The 26733-nt window shown below is 35.5% G+C and overlaps 1 protein-coding gene across 3 annotated transcripts; it reads left to right on the top strand.

The window, feature by feature from the left end:
• Positions 1-188: 188 nt before the first annotated feature.
• On the top strand, positions 189-26733 carry ACTR6 (actin related protein 6). Of its 3 annotated transcripts, none has more exons than XM_045779765.2 (11): positions 189-338; positions 2359-2476; positions 2888-2956; positions 4814-4937; positions 6219-6351; positions 6442-6498; positions 16697-16795; positions 16890-16968; positions 22320-22491; positions 23942-24080; positions 25859-26733. In XM_045779765.2, exons 1-11 carry the CDS (start codon positions 271-273, stop codon positions 25986-25988), a joined length of 1188 nt encoding a protein of 395 aa, XP_045635721.1. In that variant the 5' UTR covers positions 189-270; the 3' UTR covers positions 25989-26733. The 3 variants fall into 3 exon arrangements, with proteins under 3 accessions (XP_045635721.1, XP_045635720.1, XP_087724957.1); XM_045779764.2 differs by having other exon boundaries at positions 6216-6351; XM_087868831.1 differs by lacking the exon at positions 16697-16795 and having other exon boundaries at positions 6216-6351.

The raw sequence follows: 26733 nt of genomic DNA, 5'->3' as shown, positions 1-26733 counted from the left end.
GACAAATACGCAGTGCAATGGGCGAAAAAGCACTGAGCCATTTCCACCCTTGTTGGATCTCGCCCTGACGTAAATAAACCCGCTAGGCTGAGAACTGCACAACTCCCTGACCCGCAGGCAGGGAGCGCAGTCTCCGGCTTCCGGCGTCCTCAGTTGCTAAGGGAGACCGGAAGCGCCCTTGCGCTCCGCTACGCAAACCATAGAGTACCGGAAAAAGCGGGAGCCGAAGTGTCAGGAGAAGAAAGCGGTGGCCGTGTGGTTCACGTTAAAATGACGACTTTAGTGCTGGATAACGGAGCCTACCATGCCAAAATCGGTTACAGCCATGAAAATGTGTCGTAAGTGTTCTCTCGGTTCTTAGGACAAGACAGACGCGTAGTGGTTTCACAGACTCCGGTTCATCTCAGTGTCACAGTAAACTGCAAATGCCCCTACGTGGCCCTAACCTGCGTCAGAAGGATGTTCTGGTTGGAGCTGACCGACTGGGATGCTTTGAACTGGTATTTTGGTGTTAATTTAGGCTACGCGGCCCCGGAAGTGGGACGTGCGTTTCCTTTCGTAACAGGAAATAGCTCAGGAAAATAGGCTTCTAGAGAAGCGGTTCCTGATGGAGGGATGCGTACAGCGTTCATAAGCCCTCAGGCATCGTGGACATTTATGTGTATATGCATATTCTTGAGAGCGCAATTATGGCTTCCATCAGATCCTCAATGGGTTCTGTGACCCCAAAAAAGTTTAAAACAGTTGTCGTACTGATTGGAGACGAAGGCTTCGTGTCTATGCCCTTCGTAGTGCTCTTTGGCTGATTGATAGAGTTGATTTAACAAAATTACTACAATGGCATTCATAAAATATATAGTTATATATGTATATAGAGAGAAGAAAAGATGCTCTTCTCTAATGTTTACAGAGAATTTCCCCCGCTTCCTCCTTTCCTTTTTTTCTTTTTTAAAGTGGACAAACCGCGCAGGAATGTAAATTGTTAGTCTACTGGAAAATGTTTTGGCGATGTGTATCGTTGTTTTTATCCTTTGACACAGTTAAGTCTGTTATCAGTTACCTAAGGAATAAGTTAGAAGTGTTTGATAAGAGTAAATACAGGATGCTCTATACTATAGACATTGTGTATGGTAAAAAAAAAAAAAAAAAAAGGAAGAAAGAAAGCAAGCCGAATACTCAAGAATAGAAAATTGACTAAAATTATGATATAACCATAAGATTGACTACAGTGTAGTTTTTAAAAATGACGTCCTCCCGTCGCCTGGATGGCTCAGTACTTTGAGCATCAGACTCTTGATTTCGGCTCAGGTCATGATGTCAGAGTCAGGGATTGAGTCCGGTTGGTCTCTGCGCTCAAAGGGGAGTTGGCTTGAGATTCTCTCTTTCCCTCTACCTTAAGTCCCCTCGCCCCTGCACTCTCTCGCGCACTCTCTCTAAAATAAATCTTTAAAGAAAAAAATCATGTCCTCAAAGAATATTTAAACAGAGAGAAAATGACAGCATAGTAAATGAAATAAGCAGAAACAAAACATTTTTACACTATTATCCCAATATACTTTCCCTCTCTCTCTCCCCCTCTCCTCCTCTCTCCCTCCCTCCCGCCGTTCGTCCCTCCTCCGTCTCTCCCCCCTCCTTCCCTCCACACACACACATACATGCGTATACATGTATGGTTGCTGATGACTCTAGTTTATCTTCCTAACCAGACTGTAAGCCTGTGGTGGGCAGCAACCATATTTAAAACTACTTCCTACTTGTGTACCCTATAGCATCTTGCTAATCGAAAATCTTTGGCATCCTAGAGACTTAGTTTTAATGGCAAGAGTTTTGAACCTGTAAATCTTTTACCAGAATGATATTAAGATTTCCGCATTAAAAGGGTGCCTGGGTGGCTCATTCAGTTAAGTGTCTGCCTTCAGCTCAGGTCATGATCCTGGGGTCCTGGGATTCCCCCTCCTGGGTGGGGAGTCTGCTTCTCCCTCTCCTGTGTGCTTGCACTCTCTCTCAAATAAACAAATAAATCTTAAAAAAAAAAAAGAAAAGAAAAGAAAAGAAAAAGATTTCCACATTAAAGCCAGAAAGACCAAGAACTTTACCTAAGCCCTGACTGTCATCTGTGTGGTGGCAGGATCAATACCCACCTGGAAGGATTTTTTTAAGGGTTACTTGAGAAAGATAAAGGGTCCAGTGTAGAGTCTAGTGCATATTAGAACTTAAAAAAAAGACATTTTTTTATTATTCGAAGACAAAATCCACTGGTTGTGGATATTTTTTTGTCACAGACGGGGGTAGTTAAGGTCATTGTATTTTTTGGAAGTGAGTATTTAGGGAATAATTATATTATTTCTTTGTTTATAGGGTAATTCCTAACTGTCAGTTCAGGTCAAAAACAGCACGTCTTAAAACTTTTACTGCTAACCAGATAGATGAAATAAAGGACCCTTCTGGACTTTTTTACATCCTTCCTTTTCAGAAGGTAATTCAATTATATGTCATTTCTAGCAATATAGACCTAAATGTAAAGACAATTTTTAAATGTATAATTAAGATTTTGTATGTATGGAAATATTTTTAGATCTCTAAGAAAAAGTATTTAAATTTTAAATAAGATCTTATTAAAACCAAAAATTGAAATTAAATTGTCTTGTTAGCAATAAATGGCCATGACTTAGTTACTGATTGTAGGTACTGAATTTTACTTGTTTATGTTAAAGCTAAATGAGATGAACACATTAAAAAAAAGTAAGTATGGAGTTGGGCATCTCCTTAAATGATGTTTGAGTAGTGTAAGTAACCATAAAGAAAAATTAATGGTTTAGAATATATTAATATGATTTTTAAAAATTATTCAAATATTTGTGATAATTTATGAAAGAATTTTTTTTAGGGCTATTTGGTGAATTGGGATGTTCAAAGACAAGTTTGGGATTACCTTTTTGGAAAAGAAATGTATCAGGTAACAAATTGGAGTATGTATTCAAATTTCTATTTCCATGTCTTACTCAAATGAAAAATTACCGCAATAAGAATTATTAACTCATGTTAGTGCAAGAACCAACATGATAGGATATAAAGCTAGCTTATGCCTTAATATGACTTAAATAAATCTGTTGCACATGTTCACTGTGTATTTATATCAGTCGTATTTTTAACTTTTAAAAATTATGTATACTGCCAAAATATGCATGTATATGAATAGTAACACAGACTTGAGATTACTTGTGCTAAAATCTGGTAGGGAAGAGTGCATGGTGTGAAAATGAATAGACTCAGAATTTTTACTGAATAGTCTCGTGCTGAAAGTTGGGTCATACTGGCTCATGAGAACCAATTATGTGCATCTCTTCCCAACTCTGTGTTCAGAGTTTGGTGACTTCAGGATAGCTGGAAATCAGCCATTATGACAGTATTTATAACACAGAAAGTGGTAAGCCCTACAGATCAGGGCTTCCCCCCACCCCCCGCCCCACCTCAGAGATCTGGTTCTTGAGCATTTACCAGCATACACTGTAAGATGGGTTGAAGGTGGGGGGAGCGCCTGGGTGGCTCAGTCGTTAAGCCTCTGCCTTTGGCCCAGGGCCTGATCCCAGGGTGTTGGGATCAAGCCCCGCATCCAGCTCCCTCCTCTGCTGGGAGCCTGCTTCTTCCTCTCCCAGTCCCCCTGCTTGTGTTCCCTCTTTCGCTGGCTATCTCTCTCTCTGTCAAATAAATAAATAAAATCTTAAAAAAAAAAAAAAAGATGGATTGAAGGGAGTGATGAGGTTGCAAATGTATGGACATTATTTCATAGGCAATGTCAAGTCGTAGAAGGGAAGACTTCTGTGGTGAAAACTACATTTGGGGAGGATGATCAGATTTCTGATTAGAAAAATATTTGCTGATAATTATGCTAGCAGTACAGAAGACAGAGCAGGATGAAAAGAGAACCAGGGCAGAAAGGGCATTGCGAAGGCAGTGTCGTTATTTCACATGCGAGATAAGGCAGTATCAGTAGAGAGGAAAGACCAAGGGCAGATTCTAGAGAATAAGTCTGGGATTGGGGTTGAAGGTAATTGAGGTGTCTAGCTTTAACTTTTGATTATGTTTCTAGTATACATTTAAGTCACTAATACACTGTTCTTAGTTTTGATTTTTTAAATATTAAGTAAGTATAAATGAATAGAAGTTGAATTTGCAGTTAAGAGAGTCTGTATGAAACTCAAGATTTTCACATGTCTACTATTATTAGACCAATTCACTATCTCATTTTTATTTTCACTATAAAATATTTTTGCCCACATACCTGAATTGTGACTATTATGTGAGAATTTTGTGCTTTTAATGTCTGTAGTGTAATTTTAGGTATAGTGAGCAAATACTCGTTTTTAATGCTTCTTAAGAGTGTGGGAGAGAATTATGTAAACATTAAATATGCTAAAGCTTCTGGCCTTTTAACTTTGAAAACAAAGTATCTAATGCTTGTAGTTATATTGTTCATTTTGTTTGCATACTGATCTTCAAACAATTTGATAGTACCATTTTATTAATGCTGCCATTAAGAGAGGTAAAATTAAATAATTTAATAAAAAACAAAGTGCATGAATTCTGTAATCAGACTTCTGGACTTAAATCCTAGCTATGTCCCTAACTAGTTAGATGAACCTTGGTAACTTACTCAACTCTTTTGTACCTCAGTTTGCCAATTAAATGGGGTTAGTAGTAAGACTTGTCTTCTAGGATTATTGCGAAGATTTAATACGTTTGTTTATATATGTGAAACAAGTGTTTATAACTACAAAATTATAAAACTTGTGGGATTTTTTTTCTCTCATAGGTTGATTTTTTAGATACCAACATTATTATTACAGAACCATACTTTAACTTCACTTCAATTCAAGAATCAATGAATGAAATCCTATTTGAAGAATATCAGTTCCAAGCAGTCTTAAGAGTAAATGGTGAGTTAAAGTTTTGATTGGAATTAAGTAATGGGAATATAGATATGAATAGGGTAAAGAGAAACACTTAAAATTCAAGAAAATGGGGTGACATTCTTTTAGATTTGAAGAAAATAAAACTTGGAATTTAAAAATTAGATGGACTCTTAGAGATTATCCAATCAGACTTTCCTCACTTCATCTTTTTACTAATACAGTATTTTCTCCCTAATGAAGTTACTAGCCACATTTTTTTTTTTTTTTAAGTGATCTCTGTTTGTGGCATGGGGCTCAAACTTAGAACCCTGAGGTCAGGAGTCACATGCTGTACTGACTGAACCTGCCAGGTGCCCCACTAGCCACATATTTTTAATTTCTAAAAGATTATTGTTTCTGGGGTAGTTACCTTTTCTGCCACTGATATGTTTGCTATCATTATTATTATTGATTGAAATAATGTTAATAGCTCAGCCTGCCAATATGTGGGAAAACAATCTGAAAATATCTCTGGAAGTAAATTTATGAAAGGCTAGAATTATATTACATGACTGTACAATGAAAGTACTTAGCTTGGATAATTTAAGTCTATGTGAGTGATATTATGCTATAATGGTTAAGAGCACAGTCTCTAGAACAGTGTTCTTCAAGGGTGATTTTGCTCCTTGGGGACATTTGGCAATGTCTGGAGACATTTTGGTTGTCACAACTGGGAGGGTGCTATTGGCATCTAGTGGGTAGAGGACACAGATACTGCCAAACATCTTAAAATGAACAGGAAAGCCTCCAACAACAAGGAATTACCTGGCCCAAAATGCCAGTAGTTTTGAGGTTGAGAAACCTTACTCTAGAATCACACTGCCCAGGTTTGAATCTTGGCTCTGTAACTTTCTAATTGTATGACATTAGGTATATTATTTAACTTCTCTGTGCTTTAGTTTCTTCATCCATAAAATGGAATTGTGAGGATTAAAACACAAATACTCATGGAGTTCTTAGAATAGTGCCCAGTGTGTAATAAATGCTCATAATTAAGTTATGATGTTAAAATAATTAAGTCATGAATATTTACCTTTAAAAATAGATGACAAAAATTTTTTAATCACATTTACCACAAAACTGTGATGTTTTAGCTTAAATTCTGCAGAGGGCTTGTGACAATTATGAATATTATTTTAAATTAGCATTTAGAAATAAAGGAAAGTTTTTGTCTTTGTGTTTGCCTTAATTTGTTGCCTTTCTTTATTGCTTTAAGTACATTTTTATTTAATGCACTTTTTTCTTTAATCTTTTTCTAAATAGCAGGTGCTCTCAGTGCACATAGGTATTTTCGAGATAATCCTTCCGAGTTATGCTGTATCATTGTAGATAGTGGATATTCCTTTACACATATAGTTCCTTACTGTAGAAGTAAAAAGAAAAAAGAAGCAATTATTCGGTGAGTTGCATTCAATTTTCATGTTTTTCTTAGGTTAATACCAAATGAAATGTGTGATAAACTGAACCAAATTTGATTCTCCCTTTTTAGGATAAATGTGGGAGGAAAACTCCTAACCAATCATCTAAAGGAGATCATATCTTACAGGTAATACTTAGCTTTAATTTTTGTGCTGGGGGGGGGGCAGCTGCTGCTGCTGAATTTTTTAAAGTAATTTAAAATTATTCTCTAACCATTAATTGTAACTTCAGGTGACAATTTTGTATTATTGCTTTGAAAACTATATCACATATATAAATACAAATAATGTTCAAATTGAAAAGCTTTCTAGTGGGGCGCCTGGCTGGCTCAGTCAGTGGAGCATGCAGCTCTTGATTTCTGGGTCATGAGTCCAAGCCATACAGTGGGTGTAGAGCTCATTAATAAGAGAGAGAGAAAGAAAAAAAAAAAAGCTGGGGCACCTGGGTGGCTCAGTCGGTTAAGCATCTGCCTTCGGCTCGGGTCATGATCTCAGGGTCTTGGGATGAAGCCCCACGTCGGGCTCCCTGCTCAGCGGGGAGCCTGCTTCTCCCTCTCTCTCTGCCTGCCACTCTGCCTGCTTGTGTTCTCTCTCTCTCGCTCTGTGAAACAAATAAGTAAATATCTTTTTAAAAAAAAAAAGAAGAAAGAAAACTTCCTAGCATTTAAAATGCTAGTGTCCATCAAAATTTGGATATTTCCAAATTCTAGGGAGTTTAATATTTTAAAATTTTAGAAGTTATAAGAAGTTATAAATGTTACACATTATAAAACAAATTAAAAATGCATTTAAGGAAATAAGCGTTTCAAAGGAAAATAAATCTCTACTTCCCCTTTCTGTCTCTCATGTCAATTCCATTCCACACAAAGTATGGTCTTTATTTTTTTTTTTTTTTTTTTTTTTTTTATTATTAATAATGATTTTTTATTATATTATGTTAGTCACCATACAGTACATCCCCGGTTTTCGATGTAAGGCTCGATGATTCATTAGTTGTGTATAACACCCAGTGCACCATGCAATATGTGCCCTCCTTACTACCCATCACCGGTCTATCCCATTCCCCCACCCCCCTCCCCTCTGTAGCCCTCAGTTTGTTTCTCATAGTCCATAGTCTCTCATGTTTCATTCCCCCTTCTGATTACCCCCCCTTTCTTTATCCCTTTCTTCCCCTACTGATCATTCTAGTTCTTATGTTCCATAGATGAGAGAAATCATATGATAGTTGTCTTTCTCTGCTTGACTTATTTCACTAAGCATTATCTCCTCCAGTGCCGTCCATGTTGTAGCAGATGTTGAGAACTCATTCTTTCTGATTGCTGAGTAATATTCCATTGTATATATGGACCACAACTTCTTAATCCAGTCATCTGTTGAAGGGCATCTCGGCTCCTTCCACGATTTAGCTATTGTGGACATTGCTGCTATGAACATTGGGGTGCATATGGCCCTTCTCTTCACTACGTCTGTATCTTTGGGGTAAACACCCAGTAGTGCAATGGCTGGATCATAGGGTAGCTCAATTTTTAACTTTTTAAGGGACCTCCACACGGTTTTCCAGAGTGGCTGTACCAACTTGCATTCCCACCAACAATGTAGGAGGGATCCCCTTTCTCCACATCCTCTCCAACAATTGTTGTTTCTTGCCTTGTCTATTTTTGCCATTCTAACTGGCGTAAGGTGGTATCTCAGTGTGGTTTTGATTTGAATTTCCTTGATGGCTAATGATTTTGAACATTTTTTCATGTGTCTGTTAGCCATTTGTATGTCTTCATTGGAAAAGTGTCTGTTCATATCTTCTGCCCATTTTTTGATTTGTTTATTTGTTTCTCGTGTATTGAGTTTGAGAAGTTCTTTGTAGATCTTGGATACCAGTCCTTTATCTGTAGTGTCATTTGCAAATATATTCTCCCATTCCGTGGGCTGCCTCTTAGTTTTTCTGACTGTTTCCTTGGATGTGCAGAAACTTTTAATCTTGATGAAGTCCCATAAATTCATTTTATCTTTTGTTTCTTTTGCCTTTGGGGATGTGTCATGAAAAAGGTTGCTTAGGCTGATGTCGTAGAGGTTGCTGCCTATGTTCTCCTCTAGAATTTTGATGGATTCCTGTCTCACATCGAGGTCTTTCATCCATTTGGAGTTTATTTTTGTGTATGGTGTGAGATAGTGGTCAAGTTTCATTCTTTTGCACGTAGCTGTCCAATTTTCCCAGCACCATTTATTGAAGAGACTGTCTTTTTCCCACCGGATGTTTTTTCCTGCTTTATCAAATATTAGTTGCCCAAAGAGCTGAGGGTCCATTTCTGGGCTCTCTATTCTGTTCCATTGGTCTATGTGTCTGTTTTTGTGCCAGTACCATGCTGTCTTTGTGATCACAGCTTTGTAGTACAGCTCGAAATCCGGCATTGTGATGCCCCCAGCTTTGTTTTTCCTTTTCAACAGTTCCTTGGAGATTCGGGGTCTTTTCTGGTTCCATACAAATTTAAGGACTATTTGTTCCAGTTCTTTGAAAAACGTTCTCGGTATTTTGATCGGGATAGCATTGAAAGTGTAGATTGCTCTGGGTAGCATGGACATTTTAACTATGTTAATTCTTCCGATCCATGAGCATGGAATATCTTTCCATCTTTTTATGTCTTCCTCAATGTCTTTTAAGAGTGATTTATAGTTTCTAGAATAAAGGTCCTTTACATCTCTGGTTAAGTTAATTCCAAGGTAACGTATGGTTTTTGGTGCTATTGTAAATGGGATGGATTCCCTGATTTCTCTTTCTTCGTTCTCGTTATTCGTGTACAGAAATGCAACTGATTTCTGAGCATTGATTTTGTATCCCGCCACGTTACTGAATTGCTCTATAACTTCTAATAGTTTGGGAGTGGCTTCTTTTGGGTTTTCCATATAGAGTATCATGTCGTCTGCGAAGAGAGACATTTTGACTTCTTCTTTGCCGATTTGAATACCTTTGATCCCTTTTTGTTGTCTGATTGCTGTTGCAAGGACTTCTAGTACTATGTTGAATAATAGTGGCGAGAGTGGGCATCCTTGTCGTGTTCCTGATCTTAAGGGAAAGGCTTCCAGCTTTTCCCCATTGAGAATAATATTTGCAGTAGGCTTTTCATAGATGGCTTTTATGAGATTGAGAAATGTACCTTCTATTCCTACACTCTGAAGGGTTTTAATCAGGAAAGGATGCTGTATTTTGTCAAATGCTTTTTCGGCATCGATTGAGAGGATCATATGGTTCTTGAGTCTTTTCTTGTTGATATGATGTATCACGCTGATTGATTTGCGAATATTGAACCACGCTTGCATCCCAGGTATGAATCCCACTTGATCGTGGTGGATAATCCTTTTAATGAACTGTTGGATTCTATTAGCAAGTATCTTGTTGAGGATTTTGGCGTCCATATTCATTAGGGAAATCGGTCTGTAATTCTCCTTTTTGAGGGGGTCTTTGCCTGGTTTGGGGATCAATGTAATATTGGCCTCATAGAATGAGTTTGGTAGCTTTCCTTCTGTTTCTATTTTTTGAAAAAGCTTTAGGAGAATAGGTATTATTTCTTCTTTGAATGTTTGGTAGAATTCCCCAGGAAAACCGTCCGGGCCTGGAGTTTTGTTATTTGGAAGGTTGTTTATCACTGACTCAATTTCTTCATAATTAATTGGCCTGTTTAAGAAATCAATTTCTTCCGGTTTCAATCTTGGTAGTTTATAGGTTTCCAGGAAGGATTCCATCTCTTCCAGATTGCTTAGTTTATTGGCATATAGCTGTTGATAAAAATTTCTAATAATCCTTCCAATTTCAATGGTGTTCGTCGTGACCTCTCCTTTTTCATTCATAATTTTAATAATCTGGGTCCTTTCTCTTTTCTTTTGGATAAGTCTTGCCAGTGGTCTGTCAATTTTATTGATTCTCTCCAAGAACCAGCTTCTAGTCCTGTTGCAAAGTATGGTCTTTAAACTGTATTTAGCTTTTATATTTTTAGTCTCTATGAGCCTTAATAATATATTGATATTTGTGAATTAACCAATATTAGTTGACTATCCATCATTCAAAGATGAGGAATTAGTGTACTTAGCCGCATGCTAACTCCTCTCCCTTTCCTAAATTTTATTTATGGTATTATTTTTAATTTTATTTTGTTTAAAAACTTAAGTGGGATTTTTTGTTTTATAAATAGAATTCTTAAATTTCAATTTCTCACTACATTAACTTTGGCTGGTATGACACCGTCAATATCTCTTACCTCCCCTCTATGTCATATGAGAAAATAAGTGAATCTGCATTTCCTTCCTCCTTTCCTCCCACGTTTTCCTTCTTCTGTCAGATATACCATTATTTTTTAAACAACTTTATTGAGAGATAATAAATATCCACACAATTCACCCATTTAAAGTATACATTTTCAATGGTTTTTAATGTATTAGAACATTTTTAGAACATTTTCATTACTCCCAGGAGAGACCCACTCCCCTTATCCAATCTACCCAGCTGTAGCACATTTGTAAACTTTTATTTTGAAATAATTACAGACTCAGGAAGTTGTAGAATAGTACAGAGAGCCTTGTGTGACCTTAGTAACATCTTATATAACTACTACAGTATCAAAATGATAAAATTGACACTAGTACAATATTGTTTCCAGTTTTCACCATTTTTTACATGCATTTGTGTGTATTTCTGTGCGACTTTATCCCATGTATAGCTTCATGTAAACATCACCACAGTCAAGATGTAGAACTCTTCCATCACTCCCAAGGATCTCCTTTGTGCTACCCGTTTGTATTTGCTTCCCTACCGTGTCCCTCTCCCCTAGCAATCTCTAATTTGTTTTCCACTTCTATAGTTTCGTTATTTCAAGAAACAGAATCCTATAGTGTGTAACCTTTAGACAGTGACTTTTTTCATTAAACATAATGCTATATCATTTCTTCTTAATTATTAAGATAACATTTATGTGTGATTTTTTACTGTAGTTAAGTCTTCTTGCCTTGCTTAACATTAATTCTAAAAATGGAGGACTCATAAATAGCATATACATGTTAAGGTTATATGAATGTTATTCATTGTAGAACCAAACAGAATTGGACTCAGTTTCAAAAGGTTTAGATATTTAGTTCCCCTATCCCCATCAGATTAGAAGCAGCAAATTTGAAGGGCAGAGAAAGTTGAGACAGATGAGGACATTAACCAGAACCCAGGCAGTTTGAGTCCAGGGCTTGTGTATTAAATCATTCCTCCATGCTGACTGAAAAAAATTTCGTGAATTTTAAAAAGGAAGGCTGTTGAAGATGAATTTGGAAAGAACAACTGGGCAAAAATATTTAGAAATAGTTTTGGGAGGGGCGCCTAGGTGGCTTAGTCAGTTACAGTTAAGTGTGTCCGGCTCTTGATTTCAGCTCAGGTCATGATCTCGGGGGTCTTGAGATCAAGCCCCATGTTGAGCCCTGTGGCAGGCTCTGTGCTGAGTGTGGAGACTGCTTAAGATTCTCTGTCTCCCTCTCCCTTTGCCCCTCCCCCCCACCACTCACACACTCACGCTCTCTCTAAAAAAATAAAAATAAAAAGTTAAAAAAAAGAAATAGTTATGGGAAAGAATAGTGAAAGGAGGCTTTCTCTAGTAGATGATAAAGCATTTTAAATTGTGATACTTAGATGAGAATTAAATGGTAGATCAAAGAGACTGAATAGTTAATTCTGACTCAAACATTATAAAAGGAAAAAGTAATATATACTATTGATTATTCAGGAAAGGATACAGGGAAAGTTGGCTGTTTAGAGAAGAATTTTCCTTTGCCTCATACACTAAGGTCCAAATGCATTTAAGGCTTAAATATAAAAATAAAACCACAACAAGAAAATATTTAATTGAGTTGTTAAGAATAAAAATAGTAGAAGAAATAATAAAGGATATAATTTTCCTACATCTTTTTTTTTTTTAAGATTTTATTTATTTAGGGATGCCTGGATGGCTCAGTTGTTTAAATCTGCCTTTGGCTCAGGTCATGACCCCCGGGATCCTAGGATACAGCCCCATGTCAGTCTCCCTGCTGAGCAGGGAGCCTGCTTCTCCCTCTCCCTCTGCCTTTCCCCTCTGCTCATTCTCTTTCTCTCTCTCAAATAAAAATTTTAAAAATCTTTAAAAAAAAAGATTTTATTTATTTGTTTTATTATTTGAGAGAGAGAGAGTGGCAACGGTGGGGAGAGGCAGAGAATCTCAAGCAGACTCTGTGCTGAGCACAGAGCCCAATGTGAGGCTCGATCTCACGACCCTGAGATCATGACCTGAGCCAAAACCGAGTCAGATGCTCAACCAACTGAGGCACTCAGGTGCCCCCGACATACAACTTAAAAAGAAAAATTTATCAAGGTAAAACACATATAGAAAAGTTTACAAACCTTGAATGTACAACTCAGTGAATTTTTAAAAACAGAATATACCCAAGTAACCAGAACACAGCTCAGGCAGAATATTACCAGCACTCTAATCCCTCTTTGTCCTCTTCTAGTCTGGAAAACCACTGATGGTAAACACAACTAATATAAATGTAAGCCTGAGAAATAAACTTGAAACAAGTTTGATGCCGGGTTGTTATCCTTAATATACTGAGGGCTCTTATCAATCCTTAAGAAAAGCACTACCTTAAAATAAATAAATAAATAAATAAAAATTAGAAAATGAAAAGCACTACCTTGGTATAAAATGGCTACTAGATGATTCTCAGAAAACAAATGATCAGTGGCACAGATAATCATTAGAATTACATACAGTCAAAGGATATAAATGGATAATTCTCAGACATAAAAAATGTTAAACATCTGTAGGAATTACAAGTTCAGTTAAAATATTTATCGAGCATTTATTTAGGAGATTGGGTTGTATGAGTTAACAAATAAGAATTCCTCTTTTTCATGGCACTTCCTAGTAGAAAAATGCAAATTAAAATACCACAACTTTTACAATTCAAATTAATAGAATTTTTTTCAAAAGGTGATATTCCAAAAAAAGAAAAAGATGTTGCAGATTGTGGTGCTGGCTGCTAATGATCAGAGCATAACTTGAAATAACTTCTCTGGTAAACAATTTGGCAATACACCAAGATACTAACAGTATTTCAAATTCTGTGTCCTAGAGTATGAATAATGAGATAATCTGCGATACAGATAAAAATACCTATATTGCATCAATTTTGAGTTACGCTTTTCTCACATGTCTAGTTGGGATGCATCTTCCCATTGTTGGTACCTTAGAAGTGTCATAGTTTAATTATCTTTTCTTCTCATTGGTGCAACAGTGAATTTTAAAGAAGGTAGAATATGGTGTATATGAAGATAACAAAAAGCAAAAGGAAGCAATAATAATGTTTTTTACTTATTGAGTATAAGGACTGTGCTAAACACTTTACATGTATAATTAGAATCATTTACTTTTTACAGATGTGTTAAGTTGGTGATCTTACTATTATTACCCTTTTAGATTGAAGAGATTGAGTCCCAAAGAGGTAAAGTAACTTGGTTGCTAAGTTGTGATTCAGCCAAAGTCTTTGGGGCACCTGGCTGGCTCAGTTGATAGAGCATGTGACTCTTGATCGTGGGCTCATGAGTTCAAGCCCCATGTTGAGCAGAGAGCCTACCTAAAAATAACCAAAACACAACAAAACCAAAGTCCACGTTTATAAACATACAAGTATCTTTCCTCCCTGATCTAAACTTCCAACACTAGGAACATTAATAAATACATTTTAATAGTTCCCTCTAATAAATATTATGGGGCAGTAAATAACCGTATTTTTAAAGAACGATAGCATAAGAAAATGGAGATTATGTTTAGTCTAAAACGGAAAGCGTATGTAGTACATATGTGTAGAGATAAATATTCAAAGGAAATAACTTCACATTTTTGTTACATCTTTTTTTTGTATGTTTTCTATTTTAGTATAGTTGACACAATGTTACATTAGTTTCAGGTGTACAACATAGGAATTTGACAACTCCTGTGCTTGCTATAAATGTAACTACCATCTGTCACCATAGAATGCTATGACAGTACGTAGACTATATTCCCTATGCTGTACCTCTCATCCCTGTGACTTATTCATTCTGTAACTGGAAGCCTGTACCTCCCGCTCCCCTTCACCTATTTTGCCCACCCCCCTCCCCGTCTCCTCCGGCAACCACCAGTTCTCTGTATGTATGGGTCTGTTTTTGGTTTGTTTTGTTCTTTAGATTCCACATATAAGTGAAATTGTATGGTATTTGTCTTTCTCTGACTTATTCATTTTGTGTAAAACCTTTTGTGTTCATCCATGTTATCACAAATGGTAAGATCTCATTCTTTTTATGGCTGCTTAATATTCCAGTGTGTGTATGTGTGTGTGTGTATACATATCACATTTTCTTTATTCATTTACCTATCATTGGACACTTGAGTTGCTTCCATATTTTGGCTGTGATAAATAATGCTGCAATAAACAGGGGTGCATATATTTTTTTCAAATTAGTGTTTTTGTTTTCTTTGGGTAATACCCGATAGTGGAATTTTTTACTGGATGATATGATATTTCTATTTTGTTTTTTTTTTTAAGATTTTATTTATTTATTCGACAGAGATAGAGACAGCCAGCGAGAGAGGGAACACAAGCAGGGGGAGTGGGAGAGGAAGAAGCAGGCTCCTAGCGGAGGAGCCTGATGTGGGGCTCGATCCCAGAACGCCGGGATCACGCCCTGAGCCGAAAGCAGATGCTTAACTGCTGTGCCACCCAGGCGCCCCTATTTTCAGTTTTTTTGAGGAACCTCCATACTGTTTTCCACAGTGATTACACCAGTTTGCATTCCCACCAACAATGCATGAGTTTCTCTTTTTCTATGTTGTTGTCAACACTTGTAACTTCTTCTCTTTTTGATTCTAGCCATTCTGACAGATGTGAGGTGATATCTCATTGTTTTGATTTGCATTTCCCTGATAATAGTGATGTTGAGATCTTTTCAGGGGTCTGCTGGCCATCTCTATGTTGTCTTTGGTAAAATGTCTATTCAGGTGCTCTGCCCATTTTAATCAGATTATTTGTTTTTTTGGTGTTGGGTTCTAAAATTTCTTTATGTATTTTGAATATTAACTCCTTACAGGTAGATCATTTCCAATATATCCAAATATATCCAAGATATCCAAAATATCTTCTCCCATTCAGTAGGTTGTCTTTTCATTTTGTTAATGGTTTCCTTCACTGTGTGAAAGACTTTTATTTCAGTGTACTCCCAATAGTTTATTTTCGCTTTCATTTCCTTTATGTGAGGACACATATTTATAAAAATGTTGCTAAAGTCAGTGTCCAAAAGATTACTGCTTATGTTTTCTTTAAGGAGTTTTATGGTTTCAGATCTCACATTTAGGTCTTTAATCCATTTTTCAGTTTGTTTTTATGTACGGAGTGAGTTTTCCCAGCACCCTTTATTGAAGAGACTTTCTTTTCCCTGTTATATATTCTTGCTCCTTTGCCATAGATTATTATAAGCCTGGATTTATTTCTGGCCTCTGTGCTGTTTCATTAATCTATGTGTCTATTTTTCTGCCAGTACCATACTGTTTTGATTACTGTAGCTTTTTAGTAATCTTAAAATCTGGGATTATGATACCTCCAGCTTTGTTCTTTTTCAAGATTGCTTTGGCTATTCAGAATCTTTTGTTGCTGCATGTGAATTTTAGGATTATCTGTCCTAGTTCTCTGAAATATACTATTGGCATTTTGATAGGGATTACATTGAATCTGTAGATTGCTTTGGGTAGTATGGACATTTTAAAAACATTAATTGTTCTAAGCCATGAGCATGGAATATCTTTCCATTTGTTTTTGTCTTCAGGTTTGTTTTTAAAAGCATCTTTGTTTTCTTCATTAAGCCTGTGTTTCTTGGGTTCACTCATCAAATATTTATTAAACATCTACTGTGTTAGGTACTGCATGCTAACTCACTACTCTGATCAGAAAAGAAAGTGCAGAGGGTTAAGTCATTTTAGCAAGATTTTATTCAGAATGGTTGAAGGAGGAAAAAGTTTGCTCTCTAATAGATGTTACCTAATTTAAAGCCTTTGTTTTCAGTTTCTTTCTGCAAACTGGACTAATATTTGCCCTCAGAGGGATAATGTGGAGATTAAATATAATGGAAGTATGATTATTCTATAAAGTTGTAAATATTTTACACATTCAAAAATTTAATATTTAAAAAAAATCAGTTACCCAAAGATTTAATTCCAGAAAAAATATTTTAAGTAATTGTAAATTATACTTAATTTTTCCATTTCAAATTTTACAGTTTTTATTTCTGTTTAGGCAGCTACATGTTATGGATGAAACACATGTGATTAATCAAGTGAAAGAAGATGTGTGCTATGTGTCTCAGGATTTTTATAGAGATATGGATATTGCAAAGTATGTATAATAGTAATCTAAGAATTAGAAAGTTGATTCTTGGGTAATGTTATACGTAGTTAATTTTTTCACAAGTCCCTATTTTGTTTTCTAGGTTGAAAGGAGAAGAAAATACAGTAATGATAGACTATGTTTTGCCTGACTTCAGTACAATTAAAAAGGGCTTTTGTAAGGTAATTTTTCAAATCCTCAATGACATTGCTTGACGTGACCACCTCAGTCAGATTTGAAAAACATCTAGCTGGATTTGGTAGAGTCTTACAGAGTTGTTGATAACTGGTCTTCTGCTGACTGTTTGTTTCTGTAGACATAAGTGTACAAATGATTAATAAATATCTCATTTAAAGTTATTTAGAGAAAGAACCGTCAGCTGAATGATAGCAAATGGGAAAAATCCGGAGATAGATAGTATCGTTATTTATATTCTGGTTAACCCTTTTCTATTTTCTTAAGAATTAGTTTAAATCCAGTTAGAAGTTGGTTATTTGCCAGTTGTGAAAGTTATTGATATAGCCGACATGGCTGAATTTTACTTGTTTGGTCTGATATGATCAGGTTGTAGTTGAAAAGGGCAAAATCTGTTGCACTTTGAAAGTGTTGAGAAGCAGTTTATCTTGGATGTCAAAATAATTTCCCCTTTCCTTAAACAGCTCAGGTAAACTATCAGTTCTGTTTCGGTAAATGTAAAGGTTGCCCTTTTAGCGGGCTTGATGGAGGACTGTTGGGAAGTTAAAAATCTTTGGTCAGAAATGTAAGCATGTTTCCGTAAGGAAATGTGTATGATACCATTCATTGCAGTATACTTTAAAAGAGTGAAAAATTGAGAAGAGCCCAAATATCCACTAATGGAGGAAAATAAATAAATTTTAATATATTCGTTTTATAAAATAAGCAGTAGTGAAAATGAAGTGGAGCTACATGATAATCAAGTGTACAGCTCAAAAACATGTTTCTGTATAAAACATCAAAGATATGATAATGTCTTTAAGCAAGTTTTAGGAAGATCTGTATATTTTCAGGCTGTGTGGAGTAATTTATGTTGCTTAGAAATACGTAAGTATGAAGTAGAAGTATAAAACTGTATGTAAGTGATAACACCAAATTAAAAAGGGGAGTGTTAATTTATAAAGTTGTATCAAACTAGATGGATATATGGGCTTTATACTTCTTTAATTTTGTGCTTATTTTAATTATACTTCCTTATATGCCTGAAATTAAAAAAAATTTTTTTGAACATATTATTGAGGTGAAATACAAATCAGAATTCTGAGGAGGCCTCATAAAATTGAAATCACTTTGTAATGTTCTTAGAGACAGATACTTATGGAAGGACCTAGGTTGGCTTCCCAAAGTGGGAGTTGGGACAGATTATGAGATCAGGTTGCTTTTTCATGAACTGGAAGCTCACACTTTAGGATATCGAAAGTGTATTTTTTCCTGTGGACAACGAAAACTGCAAATATATAGATAACACCATCTTTGTATATTATTGCTCATTAAAACACTCCAGTTATAGAAAATACTTTACGGATAATTTACAGCATTTTCTAGAATTAATGGTGGTAAAGTAATCTGTATTTCACAGGGATGGGCCCTGAGTAAAGTCTCAGTGATTCCCAATTTCTCCAAACTTGACTGATCATTGGAATCACCCAGGGCATTTGAAAAGTAATCTGTATCTATGTTCTCAGTTCCTGTCCCTGGAAATCCGTGTTTGAAAACTTAATCTTAAAAATCTCTTCCAGATGATTGCACTGTCAGCTAAGTCTGGAAAAAAAAATTTTGGGGGGGAAAAATTTGTTTTAATGTAATTCTCTCCTGCCCTGCAAATGACACCTATCAATTTACTAGACTAAACGTAGCCAGTTTTCTCCTTGCCAGATTATAAGCCCTGTTTTCTCAAACCCATACCTTACATAGTGAGCCAATAGGGATGTGGTTATTTCTCCAAGTGACCATTGTTTTACTACTCATCTTTGGAGAAAATAAGGCAGAAGCCACATAATATTGTTTGCAGCTCTTTTATTGGCCTTTGGCTTTGTGATCAGTATCTGGTTATAGGCTAAGCTTCTTTAACTCAGTGTAGACTCCTTGTTATCAATTGAGTGGACAGAGTCAGTTGGCCTGGACTTTTGCCAGATGATGGAATGTTACATTGAATTTTTATTTCAAAAATAATAGTTTAATCTTCACTTTCAATTAATGTTAAAATTTATAATTTTTTCACAGTATAGTTGACCCTTGAACAATGTGGGGGTTAGGGGTGCCAACCGACATCCCCCTCCCCCATGCAGTTGAAAACCTGTGAATACCTTGACATTCCCTTCCCCCCCCCAAAAAAACTTAACTACCACTAGCCTACTGATGACTGGAAGCCTTACTGATAACATAAAGTTGATTAACACATATTTTGTGTGTTATATGCATTATATACTATATTCTTGCAATAAAGTAAACTAGAGAAAAAATGTTAAGAAAGTCATAAGAAAAAGAAAATACATTTACAGTACCATATTGTAAAAAAATCTCCCATGTAAGTGGACCCATGTAGTTCAAACCCATGTTCAAGAGCCACCTGTACATGTTAAACCATGTGTATATTGAAAAAGAAAAGACCAAAAAATAACCAAAAAGTACAAACAAAAAAAATCATGTGTATATCTTAATAATTTTAAGATTTAGAAACAATTTTGTTTAGTATATGTTAGGATTAATCCTAAAATGTGTTATTTTCAGGAGAGTAAAAAAAGAAATGATATTTTGTATTTAGTACTTAGTTAACTTCATTGTTACCTGATATGCGACAACTTTGATGAAAGTTGATATATGTTTATGAAATTAGGAAAGCAATAACTACATAAAATGAAAAAAAATTATGATTATTTGAAAGCCCTTATACTTAGGATATTGTTAAAACTTGGACTTTGATAGTTTATTCAAGAATATTTTTGAATAACTGGGAAAAGGTACAATCTTCCTTTTCTAGTACTTATGATAGTAACAATAACAATAATAAGCTATGTAATATTGTTACTGATTACAGCTGACACAAATTCCAGTTTTATCTCTTATCAGAAAGGGGATGCCTCCTGAAATGTAATGTACTTGATGGACTTAAATTGAGAAAATCTGGCTCATGATTAATGATTACAGTAACAGTTTCTGCAGAGCCATTGTAATTTAAACTGCTCATTTCTTTTACATTTTCAGAACAAAATTTATGAGGCTGTGTAGTAATCATGGCCTACATTGACTAAAATAGCAACTCAAAGCAACCCTTATAAATTCCTTCTTTTGTCTATGTCTAAAAAAATCTTTTTCGGAGTTGTATTCTTAAAACAGTAACTACTTGTAGTTCCATATTACATACTGATGATTAATGGTTTTAGAGCCAACATTCAACAAGGATATCTAGTTCTGGCTCTTTCCACTAGTTTAGATATCTGAGCCTGGGACAATCACATGATCCTCTTCTGTAAAATCTGGGTAATGGACTACATACTCACTAGTGTTTTGTCAACTGAATTTCTCCCAGGTCTGTGTCTGTTTCAGCTTATTTCAAGTGTTGACAAAGTGAGTTATATCCTTTAAACTCAAGTCAGTGTCACTTTTAAGTGAATTTATAAATTTATAGGAGATACTTTCCTTTCTGCCCAAGAAGGAAGAATACTCTGAGACGATGCTTTCCTCTTTGCTACTTTAACAGTAGTTTATTGGGTTAAAAGTGATTCGAGTTTTCCTTTCTCTTTCTAAAGTATTGTGAAAATTGTGTAATTTTTGGATATTCTTATTTAAGAATAATGTTTCGAACTTGGAATTTCCAAATTCCAAATGATAGAATTCAGAATTATATCCAGGTTAAGAGAGGCAATGTAGTGGAAGGAATATATTGTATGTGCTTTTGGTTATTAGATGAATGATCTTGATCGAATCATGTAACCTTGCCAAACCCAATTACATCATTGATAAAAGGAAAATGTGCCTACCTCATGGGGTTATGTGAGAGTTCAATGGGATAATGTATATAAAATGCCTAATACAATGAATGGCACATTGTTGACTTGCATGCTGTTGTTTAAGAATTTATTGAATACTCATTATGGGCTAGGTAGTAGGTATATGATGGTGAATAATATAAACTATGAAGGATAATATAGAACGATAGTGGAGACTAATGGAAGGACCTTTTATTTGGAAGTCAGAAAAAGCCTTTTTGAGGAAGCAGAAATCTGAACAGAGAACAGATGACTGATTATATTAAGGGATCTATAATATTGTTTAAATACGTTACTCTTTAGTAATTATTAATATTTTTATATGTTTTAAGTATTTTTTACTTATATAAAAGATTGGGTTATGCCCTGTTTTGGAGGAAAATTGCAGATATAATTGCACACGAATGTCTATAAGTGAATCTAGAAGAGCTGATGATTTTTAGTAAAATTGGAAGGACCATTATTTTAATGATGTAGAATGTTATGGAAGGTGATTTTTTCTGGCCCCTTCAGGAACATAGCTCAGTGGAAAATAAATAACAAAAAAATTTCATTGATGAAGTCCATAGATTTTTAAATCGAAGATTGAATACATGAATTTAAATATTTAGGGTTTTTTGTGCAAGGGAAAGGGGAAATCTTTTTTTGGGGGGGCAGCAAAGCAAGGTTTATTGAGTGATAGCAAAGTGATAGTACAGAGCTCCCAAGAAGGGAGGGGACTTCAGGGGGTTGCCTGGGAAAGGGGAAATCTTGATAGAATACATCCACAACGTCCAATAAACATCTAGAACAGGAGAGTGGGGGTGCCTGGCTAGCTCAGTCTGTAAAGTATGCAGCTTTTGATCTCGGGGTCATGAGTTGAAGCCTCATGTTGGGCGTAGAGCTTACTTAAAAATACATACGTACATACATACATGCATACATGGGAGAGTGAAAGTAGGTAGTAGTGATAAAAACGTAAGACACACTACATGTTTTTTAGAGTATGTTCTTTGTTCTCCAGGAACTGAAGTCAGTCTGTTATTATAGGCAGGTTAAGAAGTCCCCTCTCTCTTCTTTTCTTTCTTTCTGTTTTAAAATGTAAGGAATAAGGCCAGGGCGCCTGGGTGGCTCAGTTGGTTAAGCTACTGCCTTCGGCTCAGGTCATGATCCTGGGGTCCTGGGATCGAGTCCCACATCGGACTCCCCCTGCTCTGCGGGGAGCCTGCTTCTCCCTCTCCCTCTGCCTGCGCCTCCCCCTGCTTGTGCTCTCTCTCTTTCTCTCTGTCAAATAAATAAATAAATAAAAATCTTGAAAAAAAAAAGGAGTAAGGCGAGATCATCTTTGGGGGAATAGCTACATTTAGAGTGAGCAATTATTTATTTGTGTGGTTTAGGTAACAGAGAGGGGCTGCATTTTTCTAACTTTTGAGAATCCTGAAACTTCCAAGAACATGGTTATTGTATTAGTAATAACATGTTACTAAATGTTCTTAGTCATATGGACTAGATAATGTAGCTTAAACTTTTTTATCTTATTTTTCTTTAAGCCACGGGAGGAGATGGTGTTAAGTGGAAAATATAAATCTGGGGAACAAATTCTTCGTCTGGCCAATGAGAGATTTGCTGTTCCAGAAATACTGTTTAATCCTTCTGATATAGGCATTCAAGAAATGGGTATTCCAGAAGCTATTGTCTATTCAATTCAGAACTTACCTGAAGGTACATAACTAAAGTATTGAATGGTAATGATATTTCTAAAAAAAATCAGACGCTCTGTGAACTATAGAGAAATCATCTGAGGTTTCTAAGTAATTTCGGGCAAGTGGCAAACCTGTTTTTATTTGCAGAGATTTCCAGATCCCATAATGCACTTGAATAATTCTTTATTAGTCCTAGATTAGAAATTTGATACAGGAAAAGTTATGGTCTGCTTAAACTTGAAGAAATTAATCTCTTCATGACTATTAAAGTGCTGTACCTGTTTTAGAAAAGTTTTAATTTAACTCAGATTTACACAGAACAGAAATTTACAATTTAACAAAGTGATGGTTTTTAGCTATTGATGGGACTGGTTTGTCCTTTCAGTTTTATTTGGACTAATATACAGGAAGTTAATTTTAATAAAGCTGAAGTATGGTGCTTCCCAGTGATGTGTGGGTTTTCCTGAAGCAGAATTCACCTAAATAATTTTCTAGAGTTTTAAAGAGGACTTTTATATCTTGAAAGTGTGTTCCCAGTTCATAAGGAACAGTCCAGGCTTTGGAGAAAATCTAGCTCCTTTAATGTCCTTTCCTCCCTTTTAAAAAAAAAAGAAAAAGAAAAAATCACGTAATGCCATCACCTTAATGTAGTTATTTCACAGCTGTTTTCATATTAATGTCTCAATTTCACGTTTTATATAAAGTTGAAGGTAGTGTTATACAGCATTTTACACTACACTGCTTTAATGTCATGAGACTCAGTGTCAGTATAAGGGAACCCTGTGCCTCTATTGTGAATGGAAGCCATAGGTGTGGTGCCCATTATTTATTAATTCCTCATAGATTTCCCCATGGTGGCTTTTAACTCCAGCTAACCATATGGCACCTAATAAGGTTTGTGATCATGCAACTTTAATGACTATAGAACATAAGATCCTTTATTATGGATCATGAGTATTTTTCACTATCAAATGTAAATGTTGTACAATAAATAGGTCTGTCTCAGATAACATGGAAGTTTGGGCTTCCAAGTTAAAATGCCTTGAAGGCCCTCCTTTTTAGCCTTACCCTAGCTCACAGTCGCAGCCTACATAAAGACCTCCTCCATTTTAGGGAAGGACAAATATAATTACTAAACGTCTGCTGCTGGAATGTTACTCATTTATGTATTAGCTTACATATGGATACAAGTAGTCAGTAGTTCAGCCTCTTCACGTTAGTCTTTCTTTTAAAGATATATGAGGTCATATTTCACTCTGTTTAATGGGTCAATTTGTGTAAAGTTTAACTTCATTATAAAATCTTATAAATTTTAAATAATTTTTATGGTTATTAAAAAATTATATAGTTTCCCAACCAGTAACTGTAACTGTTTGCTCTTGCCTAAGCCCTCATATCTGTCTTTCTGGAAAGATAAGGAGACAGGTTTTCTGATGCCTTTTCTTCTTTTTTTTTCCCCCCTCTTAAAGAAATGCAGCCGCATTTTTTTAAGAACATTGTTTTAACAGGAGGAAATTCCCTTTTCCCAGGATTTAGAGATCGGGTTTACTCAGAAGTTCGATGTCTCACTCCAACAGATTACGATGTTTCAGTTGTGCTGCCTGAAAAGTAAGTGTTGGCTGCGATAGAAATAAAACATACAAATCATTTTGTAGATAAAACAGTCAATAGGTAGACTTGAGCTTAAAGTCTGGTTCTAGCAGGTTTATTTCACCTTTGGAATCCTCATTTTCCCTTTCTCAAAAGTTAAAATAATAAACTTGACATTTCAGTGGGCTATGGCAGCTTGATGCGAAGATACTGAATGTTGTTCCTTGGGAAGGAGCTTAGTGGGGCCACATTCTGTTCAACGTTTTTAGTTTGTAAATATAGAAACAAGGGCTCATGACTTGGCAAAGGCCTTATAGTAAGTTAATAGCAGTGACCAGGCTAAAACTTAGTTCTCTTTATCTTGAGTTGGGAACAAATACATGTCTCTTACCAAATATATGTCTAAATAACACTTTCTCACTGCTGTCCCAGTCTTAAGTGGCAGAGTTGCAAATAATACCCCATATACCTGACTTTTTTTAAGAGAGAGCAAGGAGAGGTTGGGGGGAGAGGCAGAGAGAGAGGGAGAATCTTAAACAGACTCCACAGCCAGCACAGAGCCTGACCCAGGGCTTGATCCCATGACTCTGAGATCATGACCTGAGCCAAAATCAAGAGTCAGACTCTTAACTGACTGAGCCACCCAGGCGCCCCTAGTATACCTGACTCTTATTTTAGAGTTTTGTTTTAAAGTAAAGTAGAATTTTTCTAAAGCAATAGCAGTGAATAAAGGCCTTCATCTCCTCACTTAATTTATAGCTATCAGATTAAAGAATAAACAGTTGTTGGGTATTGGAATGATTTTTATCGCATTAATGTTCATATACTTTATAGAATGTGAAGCATACTGGATTTTTATCCTGTGTGTTTATTTTATTATTATTTTTTCTACCATGTTTCTTTATTCCCCACACTTTTTTTTTGTTTTGTTTTGTTTTTACCCCCCACGCGCTTTTTATCCTGCATTTGAAATGCAAGTCATGCATATATTATAGGCCAAGGGATCCACAGAAATAGTTTTTATTCATCAAATCTCTATCGTACATCTGTTTTATATATGTATGTATGTTATATGTATGTAGCTAAATATATATTTAAAGGTTAGGAAATACAATGAATACGAAAAACATTTATTAACTTTTCATCATTTTTGAGATTTTAAACTGATTTGGGGGAGAGGAACAGTAGAAATAGAATTGCATCATAACACAAAGTATAACCTTGGTTGAAGATAAGCCAAACTAAATGTTTTATGTGTTCCAGCTTTGCTTACCATGTCCTATCATGTAAGTGTTTCATTTATTAGAAGTAACAGTGTAGCAGCAAAAGCACAGACTAAAGTAGTTCTGGGTTAAATTGTAGTCCCACACTTAACCTCCCTGAATCTCATTTTCCAAATATGTAAAATGAGAGTTAGAATAGTTGTTTCATGGGTTGTTGTGCAAAATAGATGACATATCTTTGCCACATACAGAATTTAGATCCAGTTATGACAGTGTTTTTCCTTTTATGCATTTTTGACCTTTTGTATTCTTGTTTTTTTATTGGAGGTGGAGGGTCTATAAATTCAGGGCACAGGGGAAAAAAAGAACACTTAGATGTACTGGTGACCAAGGTTCTTTTCTTTTTTAGTTTACCTTATTCCTATGAAGCTTATGCTTATTTTCACACTTTAAGTGATTTTCTGTTAAATCAGGTTGGGTAGAGATTGCCACGTTTTAGTTACTAATGGATGTTTTCTGGCATTTCAGTTCTGTAAAATCATCTGGGTTCACTTACTTCAACTTTATTTGTAGCCCTATTACTTATGCCTGGGAAGGTGGGAAATTGATATCCGAGAATGACGATTTTGAAGACATGGTAGTAACAAGAGAAGATTATGAAGAAAATGGACATAGCGTCTGTGAAGAGAAATTTGATATTTAAGAAACATTCTGAATTAAAGTTTTGACTGGTTGTGACTGAAAGGTTTAATTTCAATGTTCTTTTAAAAGTATGTTAAGGACGCGTGTTACCTTTCATCCTAAGATAAGATCTTGAACTTACGTAAATACTTTGATCCTTGGCTAATTTTCAAAGGTTTCTTAGCTACGTTATTACAGTAAACTGTATCTCAGCTCGTATTTCCACTTAAGAGTTAGACTACCATAACAGTGCTCACACTGTTCCTGAGAATAGGTTATCTTTCATCAGAAGATGGAAGAGTGAATGCATTTTAAATTTAATTCTTTATAGCTGAGAGCACAAACGTAACCATCTCACTGGTCAGTTTTCTTTGGAAGTCTGTTTTGTGTGACTATAAGTAGGGAGGGATTGGCTAACGTGTTTTCTGGCTGATATAATTTCTCTTATAGAACTAAGTATTTTATCTAAAAATTGTCATTTTTATTTATACATACCAAAGTTGGGAAGACTAATCTTATTTGTGTTTTACACTTATTTTTTATTTAGAGTAAGTTGGAAAGGGTGAAAACTAAAACCAATTTATTAAAGTGCTTTTTGATCAGTGCTGTGTTGGCAGAAATATATTATTTCATTCATAAAAATACCATTTTTTAGGATGAAAAGAAATTTGAAGTTAACTCAGGGTTGGTCAAAAACTCTTGAAACAAATGTTAGTGGTTTGTTTTAAAAACTCCTACATAGGGGTGCAAAAAAAAAAAAAAAAACC

Source organism: Ursus americanus, chromosome 17, assembly GCF_024610735.1.
Source record: "Ursus americanus isolate L20-20 chromosome 17, mUrsAme1.1.p, whole genome shotgun sequence".
NCBI classification, from domain to species: Eukaryota; Metazoa; Chordata; class Mammalia; order Carnivora; family Ursidae; genus Ursus; species Ursus americanus.
This window is presented reverse-complemented; position numbering and strand designations above follow the sequence as displayed.